Source organism: Rhipicephalus microplus, chromosome 1 (assembly GCF_043290135.1).
Source record: "Rhipicephalus microplus isolate Deutch F79 chromosome 1, USDA_Rmic, whole genome shotgun sequence".
NCBI lineage: Eukaryota > Metazoa > Arthropoda > Arachnida > Ixodida > Ixodidae > Rhipicephalus > Rhipicephalus microplus.
The window spans coordinates 134,589,676-134,612,498 of record NC_134700.1 but is presented as its reverse complement, the minus strand read 5'-3'; the positions used below and the strand labels follow the sequence as shown (position 1 = coordinate 134,612,498).

At 46.7% G+C, this 22,823-nt stretch overlaps 1 protein-coding gene across 2 annotated transcripts in view; it reads left to right on the top strand.

Moving 5' to 3' along the window:
* LOC119178391 (chitotriosidase-1) overlaps positions 1-22,823 on the top strand; it is a 74,164-nt gene that overhangs the window by 32,234 nt on the left and 19,107 nt on the right. For both annotated transcript variants that reach the window (XM_075887392.1, XM_075887391.1), the window contains exons 6-7: positions 17,812-17,941; positions 20,891-21,061. In XM_075887392.1, the coding sequence (XP_075743507.1) occupies positions 17,812-17,941; positions 20,891-21,061 (301 nt within the window). The remainder of the gene's footprint in view (positions 1-17,811; positions 17,942-20,890; positions 21,062-22,823) is intronic.

The following is a 22,823-nucleotide window of genomic DNA, read 5'->3' as shown; positions in this document are numbered from 1 at the left end:
GAGCTTCTGGGAGCTCTCGTTTGGAAGCCTGGGTCTTCCCAAGGTTTCCTTCAGGAAAAAAAAAGTTTAGAATATTCCATTGATGAGCTAGTCTTCATCTCCAGCCCCGAATGGGAATGTCGAACACTACCTCCTTCTGAAACCAGGTCAGAGAGAAGAGGCACACCCAGTTCATCGCACGGCGAGGGAGAAGCACTACGCAATGCACAATGCGATGATACGCACAACATAGCACAATGCAATGACGTTGTGTCACATATTGAGATCAACTGTGTAATACTGTGCAGTGTTGGCTCATGGGTAAGGTTTGTGGTGGCGGGCAGGCCACGGATTGCGGGAAACGAAGACATTATAGCACCACAGGCTGGGATGTGTAGCTGAAAATGAATTTCACACGCTAAGGTAATTGTTCAGCACGTTTCCTAGCACGTCGAATAAACAAGCAGCCTTGACTGGCAACAACTCTATTTACCATGTCAGTCAGCCAAAGAGTTTTTGACGAGAGTAGCCGAAAGCCCTGGAGAATTTGAAGTACGACCGATGTGTTGTCGCCACTTCTTTTGCACCTCAGGAAGTGTTGATCCAGAACAAATCAACGTAGACTTAGTTGCAAACATCCCACGCGTACAAGTAGGAACAAGCCTTAGAGGCCGATCAAAACATCATGTATATGCTCGCGTATTACGAGCAAGTATACAATCTGCAACAGTGGGATTGTAGGTAACATTATTAGTGATTGGGGGGTTTGACGTCCGCAAATCCTTAAATTATTATAAAGGACACCATAGTAAATTCTCCAGCATTTTCGATAATATAATGCTTTTTGACGTGTACGCAAACCTAGGTACAGTATCGTCCACTAATAAAGAAAACACTCTAGAGAGCATCTGTCATATTACGGGTGCAATAACTGCAAGTACACGCCAATACATTGTTCGGTCACGACACTATTCTATCAAAAGGAGTCAGAACAGTCAACCAGCAGTAGTATTATGTAAATCTAGATCACTATATGCTTTCTTCAGAGAGTGAAATCCGGACATTGTGCGCATGAAAGTGTTGTCTTAAGCTGTCAACCCCCCTGTACATGGGCTTTTTTGCATTTCAGATGCATCGAAGTGCACCCACTGGTGTCGGGTAATAAACCAACTTTCTCGAAATAAACAGAGTGGCACCTTATGTGTAAAGCTCCCCGACGGGTGCATTACAGGCAAAGTCGACTATACTATTAAGCCCGTTTCTTGCTTTAATCTTACGTATTCGAGGTTGACCTGTGATTGACGTTACAAACTTTTCGTGAATTTCCGCGATTGTCTGAGATTATGACCATGTGACAATTCCCAACTAGATTGAATTGAATTATCCTCTATCTGGGAATATATTTGTACACAAGAATACTTCAAATTTTAGAGAATCAATGGCGTCATCGAACTAACAAGGCCGGAAGATTTCATACATCGATTATCGGGCTGTATTGAATGCCACCGAAATTTTGCTTTTCCCTCGCGCATTTAGAGAAGTTACTGGTTTGGTTGAAGGAGTGTTAGGTGAAGTGAGTAGGAACTACCACTTGCTATCGCGTGATTTCTGATTGATTGATTTGTGGGTTTAACGTCCCAAAACCACTATATCATTATGAGAGACGCCGTAGTGGAGGGCTCCGGAAATTTCGACCACCTGGGGTTCTTTAACGTGCACCCAAATCTGAGTACACGGGCCTACAACATTTCCGCCTCAATTGGAAATGCAGCCGCCACAGCCGGGATTTGATCCCGCGACCTGCGGGTCAGCAGCCGAGTACCTTAGCCACTAGACCACCGTGGCGGGGCATAGCGTGATTTCTCGCTGCCGCGCCTACCGGTACCTTGTGTTTGCTTCTCGTAATCCTTTCGTTCTTTTTTAACTTGATGAATGCCGTGAAGCGAACAACCTGTTATTTTTCGAAAGCTAGTGACCAACAAAATAGCCTGCGCCCACACCTGCTAGCATGAATCCCCTGTTTCTTTAGGAATGACAGTGCACAATGCTGCACTCGCAGCATTGTGTAACACTGATTCTGAAATGTTTGCACAAGTGACGTCAAATAAACTACCATTTTCAATCTGAGCGTTCAGTCAATCAAACAATCAGGGTTTATTTTCAGCTTCAAAGACAATCTATGGAGCTTGGTGGGTACAAAAAAAAAAGCCATAGATCAGGATTGACAGGGTCCGTACCGCCGGCCTTGGCAAACATTCCATACACAGTATATAGAAAGGCAAAAAAATGGACACATGGCAGTGGTGCTGGCAGGCTTGTTGTCTGAAACGTTGATTATTGCGAACCAACAAACACATCACCCGCACACCATTGAAACAATGTTCCCGATTGCATAAAAAACTGACAATGCTGTTTTTTCAGTGTACGAGAGCATTTTATCGGATTCATCATTTTGTACTGTGTTCTATCCACGACCAGGCTAACTGTAGCTCCAGTATAAATCAAAATATGAAAATACGCTGCAGCAATTCATGACTCTATTGAATTTAGACGCGGAGTATCTCGCGAGCGAGCTTGATCTATTGGCGTCCACGCTCCACTGCGCACGCGCCTACCTTCTCTTCCCCTCTCCTTTCCTACACTCTGCTCTCTCACCTCACAACGCCAACGCAGACAGCATCTGCTAGCCAGTTTCTCATGAATTGAAAAAACCGACTGCTCGCTCTACACTTAAGTTCACTGGCCACTACCTATATAGAAGGTGTTTTTAAGAAATGTGTTCAATTGTTTTGTAAAAATTAGGAAAAGGCGCTATTTGCTTGCTGTCTTCAAAGTTGTTCTATATAGTGGCAGACGAGGGTTTAAAATGTTATTTAGAACTGTACTTAGGAAAGCTTGAAGAATTAAAATTTAATTTGTGGAATAAGGCAATTAGGGAAATAGTGCATTTTAAGTCCTTCATGCCAAACAACCGATGCTGCTTGGAGATTTCGGAATGGTGGCCTGTAGTAATAACTGCGAAGTAATGAAATTCTTCTCAAGTCGGCGGCAAAACCGAAACCGAAACATAATATAGCGCAACTGAATTGAGGGATCGAGAGTTGTTATCTCAACCATCAACCGAATTTTTCGTCAGCTCGTGTGGGCTGCGTTCGCAATTAAAGCGAATATGAGACACATACGCTATCGAATAGGGAAGAACTTCCACCCTGTAACCGCTTTTTTGAACAGTGACGTCATTGTAGTCATCTGCTTGTCGCGTCCTTCAGTCTGTTGGTTTTCGTTTCGCCGCCAAATTCAGGAGAATTTCATCAATTTGTGGTTATTACTAGAGGCCACTTTTCCTTAACCGCAAAGCAGCAATGGCTTTTTTGCATAAAAAATTTAAACTCTCCTGCGTGACTTCACTGCCAAACTCCACTGATCGAAAAATCCCAGAATATCTATGGAGTGAATCATGTCGAGTGGGACGAAACATCCATCCGTCTGTGAATGCGTTCATGCGCCCAATTGCGTTTTAGAATGCAGACGGTATGCAGATAACACCGACGAGACGTGAGCTAAGAAAGCCGAGCGCTGGCGTCTTTAACGGGCCCAACGCTCTGCTTCGTGTATGCCCCACCAACGATCCACAGCGTACAGCGACTATCCAGGAAACGTAGAGAGGCAATCATTCTTTGAGTATCCAGGCGCAGCTCGTGCAGAAGACAATCGGAGATTAGCAATACAGCGCAATCTAGAATTACCTCGCTCAATCGGAGTTTGTATGTACTTTCCTAGCATTTCATAGTCGTACAATGCCTCGCTTCAGCATCAGTGGTGGCTCCACCCACACCGCTACCGCGCGTGCTCGTGTCTTGAACCAGCCTGAAAAAATAATGGCAGATACAGTGTACAGTAGAAATCTATGATGTGCGAAGCACGATTGAAAATGGTTCATATGTCATTTTGAAATCAGCACACCATTACGAGGTGGAAGTAAATGATGCCGTACGTGACTTCCATGTCATGCTTATCGTGCTTGCGTGTGCCGTTTACCTTGGCCATCTCTTCATGTCACGTGATAGCAAATTAGGTATATGTGAAGCTAGCGAAACGACCGCAAACACGCAATGAGCGTGGTATGCTGTCATGTTCTTACATGACACGCGTGTCGGGATTATCATGTTTGCATCATTCATATACTTTCGTCAATCATTGATGTCACTTAACACCAATTTCGGTGCATGTGGAGCTTACAAAACGGCCGCGATCACATCATGAAAGGCCAAATATACTCCAATGTAGCGTAGACACGCGCGAACGCTGGACACAGCAACGCTACGTTAGCAAAACACGAGCACTCTATAGTTTGACGCTAGGCGTGACCGGCGCGACCAGCATGCATCGGCGCGGCCAGACGGTAACCGGTGCGACATTCAACATGCTGGTTTTTGCACCGATGCGTCACCCAGAAAACACTGCGTCCCCCTCTTTTCGTCACAGAGGGATGCTGGACGCGCTGAAACGCGCATGCGTCAAGCAACGCAGCACGCCTGCGAGTACAAAGAAAGACCAGCGCCTGACGTCACAACGCCTGTGTGACGCATCGAAATGAACGCCGCTCAACACGCCCACCGCGTCACGTTGAAATGTATTGGCGCTTTCACTGTGCGAAGTAGTCATGTTCTCACATGACACACATCTCTTGATTATAATGCTGGCACCAGTCACATACCTTCGTCATCCATTTACGTCAAGTAATACCAAAGTTGGGATGGGTGAAGCTAGCGAAACGGCCACGAGCGCATCATGAGCGTAGCATGTAGTCATGTTGTTACATGACACGCATCTCATGTTTATCCTGTTTGCACCAGTATCGTACCTTCGTCATCCATTCACGTCACGTAATACCAAATTTGGTATGAATGAACCTAGCGAAATGGTCGCCAGCGCATCATTAACGCGGCATGTAGTCATGTTGTTACATGACACGCATCTCATGATTATCATTTTTACACCAGTCACATACCTTCCTACTCCATTCGCGTGCCGTAATGCCGAATTTGGTATATGTGACGCTTGCGAAACAGCCACGAGCACATGATGAGATTTGCAAGTAGTCATGTTGTTACATGAAACACATGCAATAATTTTCATTTTAGGGTCTGTCACTTGTGTTCGCCGTGCGATCATGTCATACCATGCCAGTTTAGACACACACCATTTGAACAAAACCACCGCATGAGCTGCAGGACCATGAAGTATAAATCAACATATTCATGAAATCTGTATCACAATTTTCATGTTATGACTAGTAAAAAATGTTTTTCATACACTCATGTAATGCCATACCAAGTTAAGTGTTGATACCATCATCAAAACGGCCAGGAGAGCTGAAAGTCGTAGGTGGCTAGATAGACAGATAGATACGGTGAAATTCGCTAAGTTCGCCAAGGAAGGCTTCGGGTTTAAAACACACGCAATATTGTTGCTCTGCTCCCCTTCTCTCACCTCCGGCAGCTTGTGCTAGCACACACCGGCAGCGTGTGCTAGTAAAAAGAAAAAAAAATTTGCAGAGGCCACATACAGTGGGAACCGATGATATATATGCGAAACACATATGAGAAAGGTTGATATATCACTTCAAAATCAGCACAACGTTACGAGGCACAGGTAAATTATGCCGTACATGATTTCCTTGTCATAATGATCATATTCGCACATTTAATTTACCTTTGTCATCTATTAACGTCACTTGATAATAAAGTTGGTATATGTGGAGCTATCGAAAGGCCCTGAGCGCTCTATGACCGTAGCATGTAGTCATTTTTACATGACACGCATATCATTATTATCATGTTTGGACATGTCATTTACAATCTTCGTTCATTCACGAGACGTAATAGCAAATTTGGCTTATGTGGAGCTAGTGAAATGGCCACGAGCATGCCATGATCATAGCATGTAGTCATACTTTACATGACGCGCATATCATGATTATCACGTTAAAATGAGTCATTTACCTTCGTCGTCTATTCACGCATGTGGTATCAAATTTGGTATATGTGGAGCTAGGGAAACAGCTGCGAGCACATCATGAGCGTGGTATGTTGTCATGTTCTTACATTGCACGCGTGTTATGATTTTCATGCTTGAACCAGTCATATACTTTCCTCATTCATTGATGTGACGTAACACTACACTTGCTATATGTGGAGCTAGCGAAACGGCGGCGAGCGCATTATGAAGTGCTTAATGCATTTTGTCCAAACGTTGACGCTAGCAAAACGGACGCCAAGCGCAACCAGCGTCCGTCGGCGTGGCACGACGGGAAATGGCACGAAATGCAACATGCTGCGTTTCGCGCCTTCAACGTTACCGAGATCTTTCCAAACAGCACTGCGTCTGCCTTTCTTCCTTATGGAGGGACGGTGGGCGCGCTCAAATGCGAATGTGCGGGAGCAACGCAGCGCGGCGCACGTCTGCAAGTAAGATAGGCGCCCGGCATGACATCACTGGCGTGACGCGACGACACTAACGCTGGCCCGCACGCCCGCCGGGTTACATCGAAGTGTATTGGTGGCTTAAGTGTAGCATGTAGTCATGCTGTCACAAGACACGCATCTCATGACTATCATGTTTGCACCAGTCACATAGCTTCGTGATCCTTTCACGTGACGAAATATCAAATTTGGTATATGTGAAGCTAGCGAAATGGCTGCAGCGCATCAATAGTGTGGCTTGTAGTCATGTTTTTACATTACAGGAATGTCATGGTTATCATGTTTAAACGTGTCCTTAACCCACGTCGTCCATTCGCGTCAAGTAATACCCAAATTAGGTACAAGTAAAGCTAGCGAAACGGCCACGAACGCATCATGAGCGTGTAATGTAGTCATGTTGTTACATGACACGCACCTGCACTGATGATTATCATGTTTGCTCCAGTTACACAGCTTCGACATCATTCACGTCCCGTAATACGAAACGTGGTATATGTGACACTAGAGAAACGAGAGAGAGAGTAAAACTTTATTGAAGGGGAAAGGGAGAGGGGCGTTTTAGAGCCTTTATGGTTGGGGCCCTACGTCCAGGGCTCCACTGGCCTTAGCCGCCCGCCGGACTTGATCCAGTAGTGCGAGCTGCACTCCTGGGTCCGAGCTAGCGAGGTGTGCCTCCCACTGCTCCATACTAGGTGTTAAAGGTTCGCCGAGAAAATTGGTTATGTCACTTGGTTTACGATCGCACCCCCACGATATGTGGTAGAGAGTCGGTCTTCCGCCGCACCACGGACATACAGCCGGGTAAAGAGTTGGATGTATCGCGTGTAACTTCAGTAGGTGCGGAAATACATCCGTTTGAATTTTTCTAAGGTCAGTGGCCTCTTCCCCATTAAGGGATCTGTGAGGTGTTCCACATTTTTGACGCGTGAAGCGCTGGTGAGCTAGAATCTCCCTAGGTAAAATTGGCATGGTCAATGAAAGAGATGGATTCTCCGCTCGGTTACAAAACGCACGAGCTAGAGCGTCCGCCCTTTCATTGCCTTCGAGACCTGCGTGTCCCGGGCACCAGATCAAGCGATGGTGGTGAGTGAGTTTGGATCCTAGCAACCTCAGCCCCATTGCTGGAAGGCGGCCCCTTAAAAAGAGCCGGCAGGCTTCCTGGGAGTCGGATAAAATAACTGATGGCTCCCCTCTACGCTCCTGAAACCTTAAGGCTAAGGCTATGGCCATCGTCTCCGCCTTTGTAGCCGAGGTCGTGCGTACGGAGGCACTCGTTAGCAGCGTCATGTTGTTGTCGACAACAGTAATTATGTGTCTCTGCCAATCGAAACTGGCCGCATCGACGTACGCGACATTTGAAGCTGAGCCGAATTGCTTTCGAAGCCAGTTTACCCTCGCAGTACGTCGCTCAGCGTGAAAGTCGTGATGCATATTTTTGGGCACCGGTGCGATTGAGATTCGCCTGCGGACCTCTTGGGCTACGTCGACCAGCTCCTCATCAATGTGCTGTGGGTGGGGCGAAATTCCTATTCTAGTGAGTATCGCCCTGCCTGCTGAAGTTTCACTTAGACGATTCCTCTGAGACATGAGGACTGCGGCACTGAGCTCAGCATAAGTGTTATGTATACCGAGAGCTAGGAGCCGCTCGGTCGGTGTGCTGGTGGGTAGACCAAGTGCTGCCTTAAAAGCGCTTCTAATGAGCACATCCACCTGGCTCTCCTCACTTCTGTCGAGTGAGTGGTACGGTAGGCCATACGTCACTCTGCTCAAAACTAAGGCCTGGACAAGCCGGAGAGTATCCTTTTCTTTCATGCCTTTTTTATGATAAGTGATGCGACGGATCATTCTAGCTATCTGTTTAACCGTAGTCTTTAAGGTGGTTATCGTGTGACTGGCTTTGCCATTGCTTTGGACCCAGAAGCCAAGTATACGGGCCTGAGTAACCTCGGCTATGGCATGGCCGTCTACCTGTAAGTTTATGGCACCGTTACTTTTGTAATACTTACTGTGTATTCTTATGAGTTCAGATTTTTCAGGCGCACAGCTCAGCCCACTATTTCTTGCGAACTCTGCCACAGCTGTCGCAGCAGCCTGGAGGGTCTGCTCTTTCAGCGCCAGTGAACCCTTCGTAGCCCAGAGTGTGATGTCGTCCGCATACAATGTATATCCAAGGTGCGGGATTGCTTCGAGCTCGTGAGCAAGTCTGCGCATAGCTATGTTAAAGAGCAAGGGGGAGATGACTGCCCCTTGCGGTGTGCCTTTATTTGGCATCGAGAACGGCACCGACCTCGTGTCGCCTATCCCAATAGTTGCCGTCCGCCCAGAGAGGAAGGATTTAATGTAGTTAAATGTACGCTTTCCGCAGCCGATTGTGTTGAGTTCAGAGAGAATGGCCTCGTGCGAAACATTATCAAAGGCCCCTTTGAGGTCGAGGGCCAAGACCAAATGTTCGCCTCCCCTGGGTACGCAACTCATGACCTCTTCTTTTAAAAGGAGGAAGGCATCCTGGGTTGAGAGTCCGGAGCGAAAACCAATCATGGTAGCGGGAAACAGATTTTCTTTTTCAATGTAATTTTGAAGCCGTGTCTGTACTACTCGCTCGTAGAGCTTGCCCATGCACGAAGTAAGCGAAATGGGCCGCAGGGCTCCGAGCGATGGTGCTTTACCGGGCTTTGGTATAGTTATTATTTTGGCTTCCTTCCACTCCGGAGGAACGTGACCTTGGGACCAGCAGTGGTCGTTAAGAAATTGCGTTATCTGCTCAAGAACCTCAGTGCTGAGGTTTCTTATCATAGCGTTTGTTATACCATCCGACCCCGGCGCAGAGTTCCGATTGGCTGCCTGGGCTGCCGCGAAAACCTCTTCTTTCGTGATTGCGGCGTCTAATGTGGCATTCTCGCTGCCGATGTACTCTAATGTACATGGCGGAACCACATCAGTACCGATATAACGGTCTTTAAGCGCCTGGATCAACTCTCCGTCGGTGCCGGGGTAGCTGTGTACTATTCTTTGAAGAATGCGGTTCATGGAGGACTTAGATTTGTCCGGCTCCAGCATGGACCTCAGTATCGCCCACGTCTGGCTAGTCCCTAGTGTACCGCGGAGAGAACCGCAAAACTGCACCCAACCATCGGTGGCAAGTTTCGTTGCGTATTCATTCGCTTCCTCCGACAGAGCAGCGATTCGCCTGTAGAGGCAGCGGTTGAGGCGTTGTTTTTTCCATCTCTTGATCAGGCGTCGCCTACTATCCCACATGTGCAATAGGTGCCGGTCTATCGCAGGCGCCTCAACTGTGCGCGCTATTTTCTTAGAGGTGGCATCATGCGTTTCTCGAATGAAAGCAACCCACCCACTGACATCACAGGGCGTTTGCTCCGGCAGAGGGCGCTTTCGAAAGGTCACCCAGTCTGTCATCACAACGTCACCAGCGACACGACGAACTTTTGGTGATGCTATAGAGGTGCTAAGAATATAATGGTCACTACCAAGGTTTTCATCGAGGTTTGACCACGTGGCATTTTTAATGTTGAAGGTGAAGGTCAAATCAGGGTACGTGTCCCTGCTAATGCTATTACCAAGCCTGGTGGGTGCTGTTGGCAGAGTGATAAGGGTAAAACCTAATTTAGACGTGGTGTTCTCTAATAACACTCCCTTGGGTGAATCCCGGACGTAGCCCCAAGCGGTGCTCGGAGCATTAAAGTCGCCCACCACCACTAATTGATCTCTGGTGCCAACGGCTCGAACTGCCTCGTTTAGGAGTGGGCCGAAGTCGTCATTCCGGTTTTTGGGAGGACTGTATATGTTTAAAATTTTCGTTCGTACTTTTCCTCGTTTTTGTGGGAAGACATCGATAATTTGGTGATTAATGTCAGTCTGATCGTAATGGTCTAGCGCAACTGTCATGAAGTTACTCACCAGCGCTGCAACGCGGGGGTATTTTGGATCGTATAATGTGTAATATCCCTGCAATTTGACGGGACGGTTCCCAACTTCTTGCAGGCATATTACATCAGGTGGGATTAGTGCCGAATGGATGTAATTCTGCAATGCCGCCGCTCGTTTGTGGAACGTGCGACAATTCCACTGCCAGATTTCTAGGTGGTCGGAGTTTTGCGTGGAATTAGTTCGCGCCATGGTGACTACTGCCTTTATTGGGGGGTGTCTGCTTTCTCCGTGATTCGACGGTCCTTCGGTAGTGGACTGCTCGCGGAGGTAACACTGACCCGCTTGTTGATGGCACGCTGAATGCCTACAACAGAGTCATTAACGTATCGTCTTTGTTGTTCCGTTTCTGCTGCAAACTCTTTCCTGTACTCCGAAAACATTTGATGCATTTGCTGCATCATCTGCTCTCGGAGTTCAGACGCTGCTCGTTGCTGTTGTGATTGGAGTTCTCGCATTAAGTTTCGCAAGCTCTGCAACTGTTCCCCCATCTGTAACTGGCTAACGTGGGCCTCCTCGCTAAACCTCTGAGGTATGTCTACTTTCGCCGTTCCTCCCTCCAAAGAGTGGGCTACGGTTGCCCTGGAGATAGCATGAGTGGCGTTGTTGTTCGCCTCTAAGGCGTTAAGCCTGGCTTCAAGTTTGGTTTCTAAAGATGATATGATTTTGTGGAACTCCCGGCGTTCCTCCTTAATCTGGCATCGAAGTTTCTCGTTTTCTAAAGCAAGCTGCTTATTCTCGGCAACCATTTTCTGATATTCGGGATTCTCAATTAAGGGAGCAGATGGAGACACAATCCTCGTCCAGCTCACCGTGTTTGCTGGCTGGCAGGCGGCTGCCTCCGTCCCCTCTTTGGGCGGCGTCAAGATTTGTACCAGCGCTTTCTTCTTCTGCTGCTGATGCTGCTGCTGTTGCTGCTGCTGCTGTTGCTGTTGCTGTTGCTGCTGTTGCTGCTGCTGCTGCTGTTGTTGTTGCTGCTGCTGTTGCTGCTGTTGGTGCTGCTGCTGATGCGGCTGTTTGTTGAGTCGTTTTCTGGACGCAGACTGGGCTCGACCCTTTGAGGAAGCCCGTGACTTGGATCTTGAACGTGAGCGTGATTCCACTGACGAGTCCCGCTCGGAGCTGAACCAGCGTGGATGGTGCCTCCGTTTTGGCTGATCCACTCGGGACCTCCTAGGCGGAACGTGTTTAAGCTTCTTCTTGCACATTTTGTCACCTGTCATATGGTCCTCACCACATATCACGCACTTAGGGGTACACGCGTGTCCTTGTGCGGGTTCACGTGTTCCACACGTGGAGCATACATTGGCGTCGGGCGTTGGGCACACGTCAGTTCGATGCCCTGTGGAGTGGCATACCTTGCAAGCCTGCCTCGTAGGCTTGTGGGGATAACAGATGGCTTCCGCTCCCATGAAATAGACGCACCTAGGCAGTGTGCTGCCCGTGAAGGTAATGATGGCGGTCTTCGTAGATCCGAGCATGCGTGCCCGCTCAATCTTGACCCCCTGTGTTCTCACACGGAGATTCGCCATGAGTTCTGCTTGAGAAGTCCCCGACGGAATACCATGGACTATGCCTCGTAGGACGTCCTCAGGATCCGCCACATACGAGTTGAATGAGTGCACTCGTCCCCTTATATTCAGATGCGTGATCTCTCGCAGCTCTTTGGCTACATGCTCGTGGGGCGTCGATACGATGATAATATTCGAGCCCGGGTGGACGCGCAGCATGAAGCTACCACCGTCGAAGTGTCGGTGGCAAGCGTCTATCACAGCGGTGGAAAGTTCATAGCCGAGTATGTCTTTTACGGCGAGGCCTTTGTGAGGCCTAAGGATGATCTTTATGTCGTCCTTTGGCAGGGGCGGGAGCGGACGGCGACTTCTCGTACGACGTCGGCGCTTCACCTGACTTCCCTGCTTCGGTGGGCTGCTTGACGAGGCGTTGCACTCCACAGCTTCTGACGCGTTTTTCTGGTTTTTCTTCTGGTTCTTCTTTTGTCGGCGTGTCAAAACCGTGTGCCAGCCATCCTCCGTCCATGCGGCACCATCGTGGCGTTCCCCTGCAGACACATTGTCGACTTCTTCGGACGAACCCTGCGGTAACCAGGTCTGAACGTCCATTTGAGTGGTTTCTGTAGCAGACTCCTCATCTGTGTGAACCAGTGGCTGCTCCTGAGGAGACCTCGGTGTTTCCTGAAGAGCGTCCATCCGCCGACGCTTGAGACGCGACCACGACGCAGACGCCGCTATGCAGCGGTGCGTCTGGCCGGGCGCGACGGTCGCTGCCTCGAAGTTTTCAGCTTGCAGAGAACCGAAAAACAGCCACTCACCGCTGAAATTCGACGTTCACTGTTCGCTGTACTTTCACGAATCCGATGCACTTCAAACAACCAGAAATCGCCGAAAAACCATAGAAAATCTGCGGAGCCGATGCGACGCGCGTCCGCACACCGTGGCCCCCTAGCGGCCGATCCCTAGAGAAACGAACGCGAGCCCATCATGAGCTTGGCATGTTGTGATGTTGTTACATGACACGCACCTGTACTCATGATTATTATGTTTGCGCCAATCACATACCCTCGTCATTCATTCACGTCCCTTACTACCAAATTTGGTAAATGCGGAGCTAGTGAAACGGCCGTGAGTGCACCTTGAGCGTGGCGAGTAGTCATGACTAATCATAACATGAAAACCATGATATCCATTTCATGATTTCCACGTTAGGGTCAGTCATTTATGTTCGTTATGCAGTCATTTCATACCATGCCAGTTTTTCAGCATGTCTTGTGAACAAAACCACCGCAAGAGCAGCTACACCATGAAATGTAGATAATGACATTTATGACGCACATGTCATAATTTTCATGTTATGACTAGTCACTTATGCTCGCTATACAGCCGTGTTATGGCACACCAAGTTTGGGATTATTACCATTATCGAAACGGCCAGGAGAGCTAAAAGTCGTATGCGGCTAGACAGATAGCTAGATAGATTGATGCGCTCAAGGTTGCCGAAGGTCGCTAAGGAATGCTTCTCATTTAAAACGACTGCTCGCACTGCACAACTGCGTTAATCCGCATCATCCCATTGTCCCTTTTGGGAAGACTTCTTTTTTCTACTTTCCCTGTAACTTGAGAGACTCATAGAGTCAAGAAAATATTGAGGTCGTTCTGAACGTTGCAAAGGCAACATCTGTTGTTTGAGTCAGCGCCGCAATCTTCAGCGCTTTTTGAGAATGCTATGGTATTGAGACAGCTAATTGGTCTCTTATAAAAGTGCCCCATGTACTCTAAATCATTGAACATTTGTTCTAAACACAACAGATCCAAATCTTCACCTCAGCAGAGCTTCCGGCTGCTGCCGCTCAGCGGTGCCATGGAACCTATACTTTGTTTTAGAACTTCCTTTCAGCATTGTGGAGGTTACAGGCTCCTCAGCCAACAGAAAGGGCATTAAGCCCCCACACGTGTATTTTTTCGCACACTGTCATCTGCCCGCCGTATTCAAGCCGTAAATCCATCGAATTGTTGTTATTATGGCTTGTTTATTACCTGAAACAACAGTGAAGCTAACAATTAAACAACTACATCGGGACCTTGAAAAAGCGTGAATTGGTTGGTCTGTTGAAGATTGGTATATTCTCATGCCGGCGGGAAACTTCATTTTATAGCTGCTTCTCACCAATGCTGTTTGTGGCTCTCGTATCTATTTCTCTGTCGACACGTTCTTTTGCGTCTCCTGTTGCTACTCTTCTTTCTCTATTTTTTTTTTCCACCGAAAGAGAATCCATTGCGCAAAATACGGTGTATCAGGTAGCATATACGATATATGGAGATGCAGTCTTGGTCTGACGACGCAGCCTGAACATGTCCTCGGCACGTTAGGATTAGCAGGTGAGGCTAAGGAAGTAGCATATCTCGCTGGTTACAACAAATCCTACCTGATGCTTTATTTCCAGAGTGAGATTAAACAAATCGGTGGCTTAAAGAAGGAAATAGGAGGAAAAGAACGGCAGGGAGGTTAACCAGCCTATAGGCAGCCGGTTTGCTACTCTGCGTGTGGTAGGGGGATGGGGAGATGAAAGGTAGAGAGCAGAGAGGGAGGAGAGATAAACACAGCACATTCAGCAGCACACGCGCGCACAGTCAGTCTATGTCCAGTCTTGTCTTTCGTGGTGTGTGACATTGCTGTTACAGCCGCTTGTAATTGGTGAATGCTTTCACTATTTGTTTACTGCTATCAGCGCAGTGGGTGTGTTACAAGAGCAAGTCTAGATAGAAGCGGGCGACCGCTTCTGCAAGGATGCTGCCTAGTTGATTTGTGGACACAGTTACCATTTGTAACTGACACACATATATGAATGCGTTCAAAATAAATTCAAGGAAGAAAAATTCGGCAGGAAGTAGCATATCTACTAGTTACACAAAAGCAGAAAGTAGCATATCTCGCTAGTTACAACAGAACCTACCTGATGCTTTATTTCCAGAGTGAGATTAAACAAATCGATGGCTGATTTCACTATTTGTTTACTGATGTCAGCGCAGTGGTGTGTAACAAGAAGAAGTCCAAATAAAGGGGGCGGCTGCTTTTGCAAGGGCGCTGCCGTGTTGATTTGTACACACAGTTATCAGTGGTAACTGACACACACATTTGAATGCGTGCAAAGTAAATCGGAAAAAGAAAAACACGAAAGATTCCACGTACCTTGCAGTGGACGTTATGCGAAGAATGCGGATGAAATGTTACCGTGTAGCAATTCTTTTATTGAGCAACACGTCATAAAATTACGCTGAATATATGTAAAAATGCTGGACGCACAGACATAATGCCGCGCCTATGTGCCACTGGCGGCGACAACGAAGCAGCGCGAATGTCCGCGGCCTAGGGCAGAGACCAAGAAAACGTTGCAGTCTTTTTTCTGTGATCGATGAAGCGTATTTGTTCTAGGTGCTTTGTGTGCTCGTCGATCCCCCATTGTCACAATAAGTTCAAGAGTTCCAGATGTTCATATAACCAGTTCTTTGCATTTTCGCCTCGATATCAACTGGAGCATGCATATTAGCAGCACTAGAAGCTGATATGAAGCACTGATGCTCGCGAAGATGCTCACCCTGGACACTGCTACATGTATGAAATTCAGTGCATGGCCACTAACGACAATTCACATTAACCCGACGTGACGGCTGTATCAGAGAAATACTTATGTAATAATCTTTATGTAACGTTTATATAATATCAGCGTCTAAGTGTAAAGTTGTTCCGAGACGTGGCGCAGCTCTGTGGTAAAATGCTTGACTGCCACGCAGAATGACGCGGTTCGATTCCTGCTGGGATCCAGAAATTTGTTATTTGCATTCATCGGGGGTTAACACAGCCTATGTCAGGTGTTTCTTAACACTGGCCTTTATTCTATGCCTTCGTTGTGTCCACGTTACTGATGTCGTTTATTGCTTAACGGTCACGCGTTAAAATTGCCGATGTGTGTTCTCGCCGTTTCTGGATAGATACTGTCAATCAGCTGTGGCACAAATCCTCATACCAGCGACACATACCCACCCATGGGTATGTGCAGCCACACGAGCATTTGCGAGCCCGTTCGTAACTTCCTTCAGGAGACGAGAAGAATTGAACTCTAAGTTCACAGTTAAGAAAAAGTTATCAAGACAAAGCATATGCTTTGAAGATTTAAGATTTTGAAATTATTAACATTTCCTTTTCAATAGCAAGGCACCTTTAGTTTCATAGCCGATCCCCCAAAGTAAGTTGCGCTAGGCTAAAAGGGACAAACAAACACTCTCTGACGGGAAGTGTGTGATGACGCAAGCGACGCGACTGTGACATTATTTAGACTTGATCAGCACGTCATACTCGTCAAGCCATATTACCCTCCTATGCTAATTTTGGTTCACGCCAAGTTACGTGGGTGACCACGAGAGCACCAAAGCATAAAAGGCTAGATAGATAGATAGATAGATAGATAGATATATAGATAGATAGATAGATAGATAGATAGATAGATAAATTAAAGTCGCTGAAGTTCGCTTATATATGCTTCGCGGTTAATAAACTTATGATATAAAGGTTTTGCATACAACACACCAAAAAAAAACGTCATTTGTATTCAACCTTGTCAGTTTTTAGAGGACCTACGTTTTCTTGCGCAAACATATGGCTTTTTTACACCCCGCAGGTTTGGAAGTGCTGAACTAAAGGGGGGAAACTGGGTACAAACGCTGCAAATAGATCGACTAAGACGAAAGAGAGTGGAGGCAGGGGGTGGCAGAGTATGAAAGATGGCGATAGTTTGGAAACTGCGAAGAGGAAACAACATCGGCTAGATGACACGTTCCGCGACGGCCAGCCACGGCGCCGCAGCCTTGTGCCGTCATATGGTCACTGATGACGTCATGAACAGTGTATGTGTCGAGAAGTGTCCGCTGATACCATAAAAAGAAAGCATTGCATGAATGTCTGCCAAAGCTGCTGTGCAATTTTCGGCAACATTATTTTTCTTTTCATAGCAAGAGAGAAAAACATTAAAAGCGCGTTCACACTTGGCCTCGAAGAGAGCGATACCGGCAAAACTCTGCGCAAACTGATTAGTTTCGCCGCCCAAGTGGCCGGAAAACCGCGCCGCGCAGCCGGCGCGTAAAAATCGGTCCAAGCGCGATTTTCCCGCCACGGGACACCGGCTACAGTTTCCGCTTCACAGCCTTGGCTGCGCTAGATCAAACCACGTGACCTAAACAGCTGGCCGCAGATTCAACATGGCGGCACAGGTGTCGGGGGTGGCTCGCATCGACTCAAATCGAAAACTACCTGTGAAACACGACGAAACTTGATGGCCTCAACGTGGACGCGCTGATTTAGAGCCTGACTTGGATTACGATCGTCGAGAACTCTGGAAGTAGACGGTGCAGCGGCAGCGAGTCGGCATGCCCCAACGTGTCTCGCGTTTGTGAACAGCCAGCTGAATGCGCCACCACTGCTGCCGGAGAATTCGCTCGCGTCGTTTCTCCCGAAACAACGTTTGAAAAGGTGCGAGCTAGTATTTCTTTTCACTACTATGCGTGAATAACTAGAATTTGGTACGAACTTTAGTTCTCAGAAAGCAGGCGAAATCGTATTAGTTTTCAAAGTATCAACGGCAGCGGCGGTGACATGGAGCAGAAATTATATAAACATCCTCGACGCGCGTGGTTGGAGTGTTCCGGCCTCTCTGGCGTTTTTGTTTTTCTTCAACTCTAAAGTGTGAACTCTAAAGTGTGAACTCTAAAGTGTTTGTTTTTCTTCAACTCTAAAGTGTGATAAGCGCTAAACTCAATGTAAATAGAAAGCTTCTTGTATAATGAACACGTGCCAAATGATAATACTGCAGGAAAGTTACGCTCAATTTTCAACGCAGGTCCGTGGATTTTGTCAACCTAATGACCTATGACCTGCACGTTTATCAGTGGTATCTGCCATTTGTTGACCATAACAGCCCCCTATTTCCGAGAGCTGGAGAACTTCCCGTGCTGAACATGCTCAACCTGGTAAATAGTTCTTTTCATCTGTGCACGTCTGAACCTTGTGAATTTATGCACTTCAGTTTTGCTTATATATTATAAATTTGTATATGTAACACAAATTGTGGGCGCCCGTACAAAACCTAATAGAATGCATTTATTCTTATTAGCGACCACTGACTGGAGCCTAGCTGACGGGTACAGTCCTTACATTTATATATATTCTCATGAAGAAGTAATTAGAAAAAAAGAAGAAACCAGAAAAATGGCCAACAACAACAGCAAGAAAAAGAGAAGTGTAAGCGAAGTCAAGTATTTGGCTTGATAGATTTTCAATATTAGAAACTGCGTGGCAGATACTTCAAAACACGTATTCGTAGAAGCGACATAAAACGAAGTGGACAGCATTTCGTCTCGTGTGTTCTCCCTGACTTTGTATTCCGCAATAAATAAATACCTACATACTGTCTGTGACTCACACAAGCACCACCTGCTGAGTGAGTCATAAAACTAGGTTGTTAAGAACAGCTCACATACATAGACGAACAGACCCACGAATATAGCAGCTTCGCCCCTGAAAGGCTCCTAAAGGCCGCTCTTTCAGCTTTCGCTGTGACTGTGCTGCGCGTTTACCGCAGGTCTGGCAGCTTTTTTAGGGGCGAAGCTTTTTTACGCCGTTGGTCATACTTCCCGTGTCGCCGGTGTAGCCACACCCTCTTTAGTCCTTACAATGTCCGCTGGATGGTGCTACTTGTTTATGATGCATAATGATGAAAAGATGAGAGATGGCATTACTTGGAGTGTTGACTAGATCGACGGATTGACGGACAGATAGACGAGCGCAGGAACAGACAGATAGACAGACATACAGACAAGTGGACGAATGTTCAGATACAGACAGACATATGGATGGATGGAAGAACGCACGGACGAACGGGTGTACGGAAAGGCGCACGGATCTATGGATGAACGCAAAAACGAAAGTATGGACGTACGTACAGACGCTTCGCGCTAATCATAATCATTCACTCTGTGTATATGTGTAGTTTTTTATTTAGGCTATATAACTTGGTACAACATACCATGCTATAACTGAATGCGAACAATAAACGTATTACATCACAATATGAAGTAATATACACCAAAAAAGGTCAATTTTATTCAACCCGGTTATTTTTAAGGCACTAAATTTGTCTGAGACTATGATTTTTTGCTCAACTGTGTGACTTTCTTACACCCCGTAGCTTTGATAGTGCTGAACCAAAAGGATTCGGGTCTTGGGTCAGCACGAACGCAAGAGTCGAAGATTACCTTAGGTTCTGCGCAAGCGCCTTAACATGTCGCAAGCTTCTTGGGTCCAAAGCTCCTTGGAGCCTCAATTTTCAAACTCTTTATTGTGGATGTTTTTAGGGGCGAAGCTCCTTAAGCCGTAGGTCTTGCGTCCAGGATGTATGTATACATGGCGACAGCTTTTCTTGGCAGTGGAGCGAAGGCTGTAGAGTAAAACTGCGTGAACCATACCACTAGTGTATTTATTTTCACAATAGCGCTCGTATTTTCAACGTGTGAAACATAAAATTGCTATTTTAATTTTTACATGGAGCTTTTCGAGACAAAAAAACAGCTCGCACCGTTAAGACAATTTATTCATTCTGGCTTTAAGTTTTTGACCAAGTGAAAAAGTCCAGCCTCTTTACGTGCAGCGCTAACGCTAAGAAGCGTCTATGTCTACATGAAACGCTCATGATGCTCCCCCGTCACTTTTCACAGCTTCACAAGACGGTCGTCAAAATGAACTACTTTACGTAGTGCTACATCTACAGAACTTCAGCCTCCATAGCTTTCTGTTCAGCGCCGAGAAACGTTGTCGCCGAGTATAGTAGTGGTTGTTGTCGTCATCACAGAATAGGTAGCCACCTTCATGGCCGGGTTGGACAAGCGGCACGCGCGAACTCTTTTGAATTAAGGAGAAAACTTACGCACGTTACTTATATATTAAAAGAGAGTTGTTTTTGATGAAATAAACTATGGAGACGAGCATCGCTGACTTAAATCTGAAATAAATTTTGCCTTGAATTTGATGTTCTATAAAACAAGAACTAGTAATAGAAGGACGCACTTTGAGCACTATTTAATCAGAAGATTGTCACGTGGAACTCGCTGGGGTAAGCTTCTTGGTTTTAGCAACGTTTACGGAAGGTTGGGCGGCAGTGCCATGAACTAGTGGCGATAAAAGGTGGGAACTAGACACAAAGCGCAGGCTGTAAGAGTGTGCGCGCGTGCTGCTCCTTCAGTCAGGCCATGTCACCCCTCGTTTAGGCCTTGGAATGTCCGCTAGATGTAGGTACTTCTATATGATGAAAATATTACGAAAAGATTTGATATGGAGGTACTTGGAGTATTCACTAGAAAGACGGACCGATGGACAGACGCACAAAAGGACAGACAGAGAGAAGCACAGCAGGACGGATGGACAGGTGCACAGATGGACCATATGATTAGGTGCACGAACGAATGCATGGACGGGCGGAGGCACGAATAAATGACCAAATAAATGAATGCACAGATGGACGCATGGACGAAAGGACGGCTGCACAGGACGCATGGAAGGACGAATGAACGCATGGAGGGACGTACGGAAGGACACGCGAACACACGTACGGCGCACGCACCAACAGACGGATGGATGAATGGGCGGAAGCAAGAACGACTGGATGGAGCGTAGCGCGGATGGACTGACGGATGCTTCACTCCACTCATCATCAGGCACTCTGTGGATATACTGTGACTTTTTTATTGTAACGACAGGCGTTAGATATCGCCTTCGTGTATGTATAAGCCGCGTTTTCCGAACGCTCGATGTTTGTCGTGCTTTTGCGAGTAAGTCTCACGTTACGACGGAGCAGCGCCTTCATGAAAAATCATGGGGAGGTTTTCAAGCACTCTCAATTTATTGATCCATGTTGTCCCTCACAGGCTTCTAGCGCCAACTTGTGGGCCGAATTGGGCATGCCGAAATCAAAAATCATGGTCGGAATACCAACATACGGCCTTTCTTGGGTGCTCGCAAATCCTTCTAACTGGAAGGTTGGGTCCTTGGCAACCGGACGTGGCAAGCATGGCGACGGCTTTGTATCTTTTGCGGAGGTAAATGTCCTTTTTCTTGTTTTAACACTGAAGTAGCTCCCGTTCCAAGTGATGACAACTTGGGCATCTGTTAATTGTGTTATTTTGCTGCATCTGCGTTCATCCTGTTTGTCTAATCAATGTAATCTCATGAGGTAACGTGGCCATGTGCTTTACCTTCACACTTTGTCAAAAAAATCTATGAAACTGTATATAGGGGAACATCAATTAGAAAATGCATGATGTGTATTATTTTTCATACAGTTTTCTTTTACAATTGAATAATGCAATTCACTCCCGTTTTCTGTGTTATTTTTTACTTAAATCACAAAATTTTGTTGTGCAGAATCCTAATTATTTGTAATAATGTGATTTAATTTTATGCTATCTGTATTCCGCTCACGACATATTATTTGATATGAATTTGTGTGACACATTTTGTATTGGCATTTGCACCGCTGATGCTGAGTACAAACAGGAGCGTGAGCCCTTTGTCAGTCCTTTATAGCTTTTTCCTCCAGCCACTTCTGTAATAAAAGCGAATAAACTTCCAACTTCAAACTTCAAAATACTGAGTTAATTGGTCTACCATGGTACTGTGGCTGAAGTGGCGTACGTGATTCTACAAGAAATTACAGGTAGGCAGAGCGAGAAAGTATATTACTATGCAACAAATACCAGCTAATAAAGTAACAAGTGCCAATATTCTTTTCCTCAACTATTGTTATCACGCCGTTACACTGCGTTCAGCGCAAATCTCGCTTACGATGTTCCAAAAGCTTAGAGGCTGTATCAGATCATTTTGCTAAGATTACGCCCACTTCGTGAACACTACAGAATATTCTGGAACCTACAGCACCGCAAGCGATAACGCTAGAACATTCCCCGGCAAGTGTTTAAATGCCGACTTTCTTCACCGCTTGTCAGTTTATTGAAGGCCGACGCTCTGCTCGCCGCTATCAGTGCCAGTGTTTTGCATGTTATTTGAATTTCCTTTTCTGTGGCCGCAAGTTAGGCCTCAATAAACAGTTTATTGTCCGACCATCCAGTCTCCTGCCTTCAGCCACGTCACAACACCGTACGATCTCTTGGAGGTGCACCTCCGTTCATGTACCGTACACCCCCGTCAAGCCGTGAACCCAGCCCACGTTGCGGAGAAGACACCAACGCCAACAAAGGGCAGTGAACAAGCCGCCAGCGGCAAGGTGTACCACCGGAGTACGGGCCTCTACAAGACAAGGTGCGGAAGACGAAGGCCATGACCTCGACTGTGGTGACAATGACAACCACTGCGTTACAGCCCGCGATCATCATGCATCAACCGAGGAAACCACCAACTTTCTGTGAATCATCGTTCGAAGACCCAGAGAACTGGCTAGAGACATACAACTGCGGCGCCGCCCTCAACCACTGGGACACTGAAGAAAAGCTCCATCGCGAGTACTTGTATCTGGAAGACACCGCAAGAACCTGGCTTGAAAATCGAGAGTCTGCGCTCCAAATATGGGATGTCTTCTGCTTGCGCAATACTGCAAACGTTCGCGAGGGTCGCTCACAAAGAGAGGGCCGCTGCTTTGCTAGAGACCCTGGTTCAGCTACCAAGTGAAAATGTTGCCATTTCACATAAGAAATGACCCGCCTATTTCGTCACATTGACTAGGCATGCCTGAGGAGGAGAAAGTTCGTTTCTTCACGCGAGTCGTCAAACAAGACCTATTCGCGGGATTGATGAGAAACCCAACGAAGACCGTCCTAGAATTCTTCACAAAAGCGACAACTATTG